Source organism: Cebus imitator, unplaced genomic scaffold, assembly GCF_001604975.1.
Source record: "Cebus imitator isolate Cc_AM_T3 unplaced genomic scaffold, Cebus_imitator-1.0 Scaffold958, whole genome shotgun sequence".
NCBI lineage: Eukaryota > Metazoa > Chordata > Mammalia > Primates > Cebidae > Cebus > Cebus imitator.
The window spans coordinates 104,176-114,493 of NW_016108273.1; the positions used below are offsets into that span (position 1 = coordinate 104,176).

The following is a 10,318-nucleotide window of genomic DNA, read 5'->3' on the forward strand; positions in this document are numbered from 1 at the left end:
AAGATCCTGTCAAAATACATGGACACAGAAAATGGTGCAGCCACTGTGGAAAACAGTATGGCAGTTCCTCAAAAACTTAAAATACAATTACCATATGATCCATCCATTCCACTTCTGGGTATATATACCCAACACGATTTAAAGCAAGGACTTGAACACATTTGTACACCTATGTTCATAGCAGCATTATTCACAATAGCTAAAAGGTGGAAATGATCCAAATGTCCATTGACTTATGAATGGATAAAATGTGATACATCCAACAAAATATTATTCAGCCTTAAGAACAAAGAAATTCTCAGCTCAGGACCAGGGGTGCAATAGATAACGCATCTGACGATGGATCAGAAGGAAAAGGAAATCCTGACACATGCTACCACATGAAGAACCTTGAAGACATTGTGCTAAGTGAAATAAACCACATACAAAAGGACAAATACTATATGCCATATGATTCTATATGATAGTATAGTGAAATTCACGGAGCTACAAGAATGGTGGTTGCCAGGAGCTGTGGGGAAGGAGAATTGGGAGTTAGTATTTAATGGGTACAGAATTTCAGCTGGTGAAGATGAAGAAGGTCTGGAGGTGGATGGTGGTCATGGTTGCACAACAATGAGAATGTACTTAATGCCACTGAATTATACATTTAATACAGTTAAAATGGCAAATGTTATGTATTTCTAACACAAAGAATATATATTTATATATGTGCAGGCAATATGAGCAAATAAAGTCCGGCCCTTTGACAGATAAAATGGTGTGAAAAGTCATCAGAAACAACTTAAAAGAGTAACTTTTTAAATTATGAAATATTTCATACCTACAAAACTAAATACACAATATAAGTATAAAAATAACAAAACAAACATCCAGGCAGCAACCATCCAGCTTAAAACATAGAACATTACTAATAGTCCAAAGACCCTTGTATCTCCCTAATGACAACCCTCTCCCTCCTCCACCAGGGGTAACCACCATTCTGAATTTGTATTTATCATTCCTTACTCTTTTTTGTAATATTACACATATGCCACCATAAACAATATATTGCTTTTCCACCTACCATGGTGAGACTCCACCACAGGGATGTCTGTGGCATTACTCATTGAGAACTGTTGCTATTGTCTTAACAATTAAAGCTTTCATCATGATGTAGTGACCCTCTTTATTCCTAATTGTCCATTTTGCCCTAAAGTATATTTTGCCTGGTATTAGTTTAAGGCATTTTGCCTTAAAGCATCTTTTGCCTGGTATTATCGGTTATTATTTACTTATTTAAACCCTTTTTACCTTGAGTCTTTCTGTGTCTTTGTTTTTTTTTTTTTCAGGTGTACCTATACCTATATTTTAACTGGCACATTTAAGCCCGTTTATTTTTATTGTGATTACCAATATGTACGCACTATTTCCTACTGTGTTATTTGTCCACTTTTCCTATGTCTTCTCTGCTCCTTTCTTGCCTTCTTTTTGATTGATGTTTTTTGTTTTCTAAAAAAATTCATTTTTTCCTCTCTAAAGATTTAGTGGTTATATTACCGTTATAAGTTTTCTAATACTTTGCAAAGTCTAAAATTAATCATTATTTTATCCTCCTTTCCATCCAAATAAAAGAAAATGGCCCAAACAGATGAGCAAAGATGCATCCCGCCGGAGCTGCCGGAAATGCTGAAGAAGTTTGCCAGAGCCGCCATCCTGGCGCAGCCGCAGGACCTCCTCCAGTTTGGGGTCGAGTAGGTGCTCCTTTCTCGCCTTCACCCCTCCTTAGAGGACCGGCCAGGAGAAAGGGTCCTGGACAACCGCGGAGGTTGTCATGGCTGAAGCCAGGGTCGGGACTAAATAGCATCATCTTTGTGGGTTTTGCCCTCACATTGCTTTGATGCTTTAAAATCAACACATAGATACTACATCTAACTGGGTGAGGATGGGATGCCTCCCCTAAGCGAGCCAGATTGACAAATAGGACGCCAGGTCAATAGGCCGTGTCCTGGGGCAAGTAGAGTTAGATGATCGTGTGACACCAGCATATGCACACCCACCTCCTCCCTGCACTGCTTTTCCCAGTCCCGGTGGAAAGAAGAGCTGTAATCTCCAAAGCTTCATCTGCTTTTTCTTCGTTTTCTCACCACTGGATGGCAGCAGTGCAGCCTGGGAAGGGAAGCTACAGCCCTAGGTGGATTGAGTGGGACCAGTCCAGCTAGTTCACCCCTTTAAAGAGACACTGCCTCTTCTGCTGTTAAAACTCATACTTGGACCTAACCAAAGATACTTTGTAACTTGTTTTGAGGAAATTATTGTTATTTAGTGTTTCTCTGAACTGACTTGTTCTGCCAACATCAAGATGTCTACACAGTACACGCTGCATTTTGGAGAAAGGCCAAGCAGAGAGTTGTGGTCCTCAGGCATGGCTGAAAACAGTGCGCCTCAAACACTAAACACGGGTGCCTTCTTTCAGGAGGGACCTCCAGAGGCTGCTCAGTAGATGGAGCTTACACAGCAATCTCTGCCAGCCAGGCTTGAAGCAGCTTTCCACAGAAAGCCTCTCAGCTGTGAAATTGCTTCTTAGACAAACTTGCCTGCTTAAAGCTGGGGAACCAGGACTTGAGGGAGTAGTTGGAAGATCACTAGACCTCACAGACCATTTTCAGGCTGTTTTTACTGTTTGATGATTCCTTGCTTAGTAGGGTTTCAGTGGGAAAGGGAGAGTAAGGGAGGCTGTTGACAGAAAGCCAGTTAGTTGGGGAAACGAAGATGCCCTCAGCCTGAGGTTGTGAGTGAGTGCACTGTGCAGATGGTAGGGAGAAAGTGTGGACACCTTTGAGAAGACACAAAATGTCACCTTAGAGGGGCCTTTCGGAGTCTCTGAGCCAGTGCTGTCGAGTTCCTGGGCTAGATTAGGATGTAGCTTTGCAATTACAAGGAACACAAGTCAGTGGTGCTCATAAAAAGAAACATAACTGGGGCTGCTTTGCCTAGTAATGAGCCCTGTTTAGTTTTCCTTTATAAATTTCATATATTGCCTCTAAGATTGAACTTTAGCATCAGAAGACTAATTTACTTTGGCATAGTCAGATAGATAGACTTTTTCTTATACATTAGTTTCAAATCCATTTCATTGTTCTTGTGCTGCTGTTTTATAGCAAACAAAATGACATTGCTTAGTATTGTCCCTGACATTGAGGTAAGAAGGCATTACACTATTGTAGCCTCCTTGCTTGCATATTGTATCAATGCTATAAATTTTTTAGACATCCACGAAAACTTTGTAGTTTAACCACAATGAAAAAGGAGAGCATGACCTAAGAGCCGCTCCATTCTATCCAGACATGAAAAGCACCTCTCAGATGGTTTTATGTGATTTTCTTAAAACCTGTAGCATTTTAGAGAATAAAACTTCTACAAAGTATTTCCCAGACAAAATATGTATTTAATTCATTGCAAGTAAGAAATTCCCTACATATGTGTTGTCAACAAAGAAACCTCTGATCAGCCATTGTCAGAACAGGTACTTACTTGTCCTCTGGTGGGCATGTGTTACAACACAAAAACTTTGTGGTTCACGGATCATCAATAACCAGGCTTTTGATGGAGACAGGCCCTGCCATACAGCACTGGTGACCCATGTCAACGGCTCATGTCCGTTTCGCTGCTGCAGGCAGCCTCTTTTCATCTTATATCAATGCTGAAACAGAACTCCGTACTTGTTCCACATTGCCCCAAAACAAAGTCCACTCCATAAAATATTGAGGAGCAGGCAGATTTGACTGAAAATTTTGAGGGAAGATAAACAGTTTTCGTTCACAGGCCCCACGTAACTTAAGATCATCTCAAACCTTCTTTGGCTTGTCTTCTCTCCTGAGCCTCGCACAGTGCCCTGCCAACCCTGTCTCCCTTCCCTCTTGAAGCCCCGAGTCTCACCATCTCCAGCCAGAAACCCTTCCAGATTCACCCCTAGGACACTTCCATCTCTTCCCCTTCCCTCCTTTTTTGTTTCTTCACAGGTGGAGGTCTCACTGTGTCACCCAGGCTGGAGTGTAGTGGCACAATTACAGTTTGCTGCAGCCTCAAACTCCTGGGCTCAAGTGGTCCTCCAGCCTCAGCCTCCAAAGTCACCGGATTACAGGCCTTCACCACCATTCCTGTGCTGTCTTCCCCTTTCTTATGTACATTACTTTAGTTCTCTTCCAACTTCTCTTCCCAAGATTACATGTACATATGTAATATATTATCTATCTGTGGGTACTAAACACTCAGTTATGACTGGAAAAAAAAAACAAAAAACTTGACCCCAATATGCTCCAGATAATTACATATCCAAACTTTTGGTTCTTCCTCATCCTTAGAGAAGAACAAAGCTTTGTATTCTCAAAGCATTCTCTATGCCCTAAGAGGAAAGTAACACATTCAGGCTTTTCCCAGATGTAAATGAACTAAACACACTGACACACAGAAGCCACTTAACAACGGTTCCCTTCTCTACCTTCTTCCCTCAGAAAAAGGGGGAAGGATTGCTAGAACAGCCAGAGGCCACTGGTGTACAGGATGCTCCTCCTACTCTCTGACTGTTTTTCTTGTAGTTATTTTGAGGCCGTGTGCCGTGGAGAGAGTTCTCCGGTGAGAGAGCAGTCTGAGCAAGTCAGTTTGTGTAACTGGGCAGAATTAACACCTGAGCTGTTAAAGACCCTGCATTCTCGGGTAAGGGCCTTGCTGCAGCATTGAGGGAATGTAGGGACAGTGTTGAGGCTGGGTGGGTACAGACAAAAGCCCACTGTTCTTCTGCCAGTCAGCTGACCACTTAGAACCACCATAAAATGCACTAAACCATGGACTGAAAGTAAATCTTCCCTTAGAGAAATGGGGATAATTTTGAAATAGGCTGTGGGCTGAGTCGTTGGTGGGGGTCATCCCAGATTTCCTTGAAGCTGGCAGAATGTACAGGGGTTCAATGCAATGCTAATCCCATCTCTCCAGAAAAGTGCAGGTCCTCAGTCACTCAGCAGTGTCTCCCTTCCTGATCAAGACCAAAATATGATGCCAGTCACAGTTTGGGGAAGGGCATATTTTAGCTCCCCAACTATCCCAGGTCCAGACATAGTTTTTAGCTCTTAGGGAGAGGCTGTAAGCCTCTTCACAGCCACATCATCCCGGGAGCTGCTTGGTGAATGGATGCACGAGGAGGGTCCGGCTTGAGAAACTTTGTGGTTTGGCCAATTACCAGGAAATATGGTTGGCATCATCATACCCTGCTTTATGATCCAGGATAGAGAGGCTTTGGGTGATTTAGGACTGGCTTGGCCAACTTCCTTGGTCCTAGAGGCTTAGCATTTCACTAGAATCAGAGGGTCAGGAAAGGTGTTGGAGCACGTCATTGGGCATCTGTGCCCTTGCTGCACTGGTGGACAGCAACCACTCACCCTCTTGCACTTTATCCACCAAGTACCTTGCGCAGTGATCATGACAGAGTTCTGAAGTACCCGGGATCAAGCAACAAAAGGCATCCAGACCAGATCCCCATGGGTCAGCCACATACCCCATATCATTCCTGGGAAAGCACAAGGGATGCACTTGAGGTCTACAGCTAAGAACTCAGTGCAATGAGGAAGAAACAGACCTATGTCTTGCTCTGGTTTTACCATTAATTAGTGGTCTCAGGTAAGCACTCTACCTCTTGGTTTTGTTTTCAGACTGTTCTATTTGTCACATAAGGAATAAAACAATTTAGGAATATGATAGCAGATAAAAGCATCATAAGAAATTAAAATATAAATGTGTATCTTTTGCACAATTCTGACACCTAAAGTTTAAAAATTAATATATTATATTTCAGCACTGAGATTTGCAAAGATAACTGCCACAGAGAGCCATCTTGTACCTTCCTAACACCCCCTTCCCGCCCCTTGCCATGTATTGGGAGATGTGGACCTGGCCTGGGGGCAGGGTGTTCCCCAGGGTCTTGTCTCAACTTCTCCCACATCCTCTGTGTTGTGTCTGTCTCCTGCCCTGCAGGTTACCAGCAGACTGATCATCCGTGCAGATGAGCTGGCCCAGATGTGGAAGGCACTGAATCTTCCAACAGATCTGTTTAATAGTGTGATGAACGTGGGTCGCTTCACGGAGGAGATTGAGTGGCTCAAATTTTTAGCCCTCGCTTCCAGTGCTCTGGGAGTTGTAAGTTAGCTTGATGGTTTTTTGTTCCTGAAAGGGAAATCTCCCTCTGGGCCTGGAAGGGCAGTGCATCTGTACACAGTGTCTATTCTCCAGAGCTGATGATAAACATGCCTCTTCTCATCTTGTCCTTCTCCTCTCTAAATCAAGGTCATTTCAGTGCTTCCCAGGCAGAAGCAGGAGTTAGGAGGAGGAGAGAGAGAGGGAAACACTATCATCAGACTCTAGGAAGAGCTGACTATAGTGTAGCTTTGGATTATTTATGAATATTGCCCTGAGATTTATTTTAACTCCACTCCCTCCATTCATATTCCCAGAGACAACCAAAAGCCAGCTGTAGAAAAAGACTTCCAGACACCTAGAATATATATATATCAATAGACACTTTTAAAAAGGGGTACAATCTTATAGAAAGCTACTGTGTAATAGACAGAATTGGATGCAAAACTCAGGCATAAGAAAACAAAAAAAGGAGAGACGTGACTATTTCTGAATTTAGTCATGGCGTCTCCATGGATGCAGGATGTTCATACGGATTCACACCTTTTCCAAATTTGACTTGTTTGGTATTGGAAAAGACATTTTGCTGTTCTGAAGCAAAAGATTCTGAAATCAGTTTATATGTATAGATATTGAAAGCCTGAGTATCTTATATGTGGACTTCCATTGTTAAACATTGTTAAAATCACTTAAAATGAATCAAAAATGGGGTTTTTTAGTAGAATCCCTGAGACACATACAAGTTTGAAGTTTTTTGAGAGAGTAGTTGCCTCTGCCAAAACCAAATGGTATGAAAAGGTAGTTCGAATCATTCAGCATTTCTAAACATCATCTTGTTCTTCTCAAATATGCGTGGAATGCATATTTGACAGTTTTGTTTCTGAGAAATATAGCGGAAATATTGTAGCCCAACTTTTCCTATAGATTCCCCTACAGCCTTCAGAATAATCATTTCTTTAGAGAGAAGTAAACAAAAGAACATTTGTGGCTCTTTTTTTCTTCATTGTCCTTTATAGCATTTATATACTGAATAAATCACTATCCTCCAAGGAGGAAAGGAAAGTTAGCAGCAGAGGCCTATGAGTTTTCAATCAGGACTGGGAAAAATCACAAATGAGAAGAAAGTGGATTTATTTTGTTAAATTCTCATAGGGTTACAGATTTTTTCACCCCACATTTGGAGACGTTTTGGGGGAAATGTACCTTTAAAATTTTATCTGTAATTAATTCTGATCTTCTTGGTCTACCTCACCCACAAAGGGTCAAATAAGAAAATAAATAAATTCAGTCTAGTCCTGAAATTTTAGTCTAATGCAGTAACTGAAACAGCCTAAAGGTAAATTTCCTGGTGTTTCAGGTTTTTCTTCACCGTGCTCTCTTCTCCAAGCTGGCAGCTGAATGTAGACAGAGAGAGGTGACTCTAGGACCACAGAACAGTCAAGTGAAGGGTTTCCCATATCCTCAGTCTTCTCTAGCATCTCTGGTCTCCATGGCAGTGCCCATCTCTCTGTCAATAGCTGCTTGCAACTAAAGTGTTTGGTCTCATCTCTCCCAGATTGGTGAAAACCTGACGATGCCTCCCCCACTGGCTCATTTCAGTTCTCAGTGGTGTCCAGGGCCTCCTTGAGTCTCTGTCAGGCTCACCTATCTGCTCCCTGGCTCTGGTGGTTTACTTCACAGCCCTCACCAGTTAGTGATGTGTCTAAATCCTTCCCTTATCCCCATACCTCACAGTAACAAAGAGTGACTTGGAAAGTCAATTTCCAACCCTCCCTCTACTTAGCCCACTGTGTAGATGCTAGATTTCCTCTGCTGTACCTGTCTCCCAAACTGCAGAGGGGAAACCGTGAGGTGAATTGTATCTTTTTACTTTCCTTCTAAAACAGGGAGGTGGGATTAAATGTTATATGAGGTTCTTCTACCGCTGACATTCTGTGATTCTATCCTCAATTCTCTGCTTCCTCTGAGATACCCTCAGACCTACCTCTGAATAAAATAAACACACGCAATACTTAATATTTTTTAGAATGAATTAGTGACATTTGAATGTAAAAATTTCAAGCTTTCTAGAGTCTTAAATTGTTCCCACTCCATTTTATAAGAGCAATATTTTTGTTTTCTTTCTTGTATCTAAACAGATCTCAGGACTATTGCCTGGAAAAGTAACTTTCTCCTCATTTTATCTAACTTTTATAGACTATCACCAAAACTCTCAAGATAGTGTGTGAGGTCTTATGTGACCATGATGGTGGGCCACCCCGGATACCTTTCAGCATGTTCCAATTTCTCTACACGTATATTGCCAAAGTGGATAGGGAGATCTCTGCATCACATGTCAGCCAGATGCTAAGCTACATTGAGCAGGAAGTGTAAGTTAACTTTTACAAAGGAGAGGTGAAAGAATACCAGGATAACAAATCTAGTGGCCCAAGATAGAGCGAGATTATTATATTTTACTGCTCTGGGAACAGAAAAGTATTGTGAGGAACATGAAATATGGATCTGAAAGAAAAGGGGAAAGGGAAGAAGAGGAAGGAAAAGAAGTATATAGGACAATAATTCCTTGGGTGCTACTGAGACCAGCAGTAGTGACAGCAGCAGCACCCGAGAATATGTTAGAAATGCAGAATCTCAGGCTATACCCTGGACCTACAGAATCGTAAACTCTAGGGGTGGGGCCTAGGAATCTGTGTCTTTATAAGCCCCCCTAGTACCTCTGACTCACTCTTCGCTATGACCAGTGGAACAGAAGTGGAGCAGGAGGAGGAAGAGGAGCAGGCAGTCAAGGGTAAAGAGAAAAGGAGGCTGGGCATGGTGGCTTACACCTGTAATCCCAGGATGGGTAGACGGCTTGAGCTCAGGAGTTCAAGACCAGCCTGAGCAATATGGTGAAACCCGGTCTTTACTAAAAATAGCTGGGTGTGGTGATGTGTGCCTGTACTATTTAATTGGGAGGATGGCTGGAGCCCAGGAGGTAGAGGTTGCAGTGAGCCAAGACTGCACCACTTACTCCACCCTGGATGACAGAGCCAGAGCCTGGCTCAGAAAAAAACAAAGTTAAGAGAAAAAGGATCAACAGCAGAATTTGAAATGAGAGAGTTGTTTGTATATTGTCTTTCTTAACTGTCAATGAACTAACTGTAGATAAACCTTTTTCCAAACAGAATTGGTCCTGATGGTATAATCACAGTGAATGACTTTACCCAAAACCCCAGGGTTTGGCTGTAGTAAAAGCACAATTTTGGCAATTTTAAGGGAAGATACAGAGATGACTGTACTTCAGAATGACTGAAACCCATATACCCTCCAAAATCAATTTTCTTGTACAACTGGTACACACTAATAAACAATTAAAGAAACATATGAAGTCAGAAATGTATAAATTAAGATGTGAAATTGTTGGAACAAAACACGTTAATTACCAGATTAGTATTCCTCCCACGTGGACACTGAGTAAAAGGGGCTGACAAAGCATGGATAGAAAATGCATCTCCAATCAAAGTCAGACAGTCAGATTTTAAAAGGTAGAATGTTAACCAGACAGTGTGTTGTTCTGTGATTGTTAGGCATCATTTAGATGAGTGTCCTTTATGTGGTCAATTGAAGTTTTTAAGAGTTTATTTCTCCATTTGTTTGTACTGTGCTAGTCATTCATTCATCCTCTCACTCATCAATATTTATTGAGGTTAGCTATGTGCCAAGAATAGGCTTGCCAGAAAAAATACAGGACACCCAGTTAAATTTGAATTTCAGACAAACAACAAACATGTTTTGTTTCGTTTTTTGCTAAACCTGGCAACATGCCAGGAACTCTGCATGTTTCTGAGCACATACAAATAAATAATATCTGAATTCTGCCTTCAGGGAGCTCACAGTCTAATGCTAAGATAAGATATGAACATAAATCACTTTCACACAAATGGCTTCGAGAAGAACTAACAGTATTAGAAAGTGTCAATGTCAACAGACTTTTCTGAGACCATATACAGATATCATGGAACCCACTAGAGAAGATCCCCTACATGAGCCTAAGTCCTTCTGACAATGTCTTAAAGATTTTCCTTTCTCAAAGGAAACAGTTGAGATTTACAGTCTGTGATTATGGTTCTTAATGTCAGGTGTGCCAAGAACTGTCAGGAGTCAGTTCCTTCTA

General features: G+C 41.7%; 1 protein-coding gene across 1 annotated transcript in view; it reads left to right on the forward strand.

The window, feature by feature from the left end:
• The window catches only part of LOC108298424 (ropporin-1B-like), a 13,867-nt gene extending 4,327 nt beyond the window's left edge, over window positions 1-9,540 (forward strand). Inside the window, exons 2-6 of the mRNA XM_017521098.2 lie at window positions 1,615-1,733; window positions 4,578-4,695; window positions 6,007-6,168; window positions 8,362-8,534; window positions 9,330-9,540. Of these exons, the coding sequence (XP_017376587.1) occupies window positions 1,618-1,733; window positions 4,578-4,695; window positions 6,007-6,168; window positions 8,362-8,534; window positions 9,330-9,393 (633 nt within the window). The 5' untranslated portion in view covers window positions 1,615-1,617 and the 3' untranslated portion in view covers window positions 9,394-9,540. The remainder of the gene's footprint in view (window positions 1-1,614; window positions 1,734-4,577; window positions 4,696-6,006; window positions 6,169-8,361; window positions 8,535-9,329) is intronic.
• The last annotated feature ends 778 nt before the right edge of the window (window positions 9,541-10,318 follow it).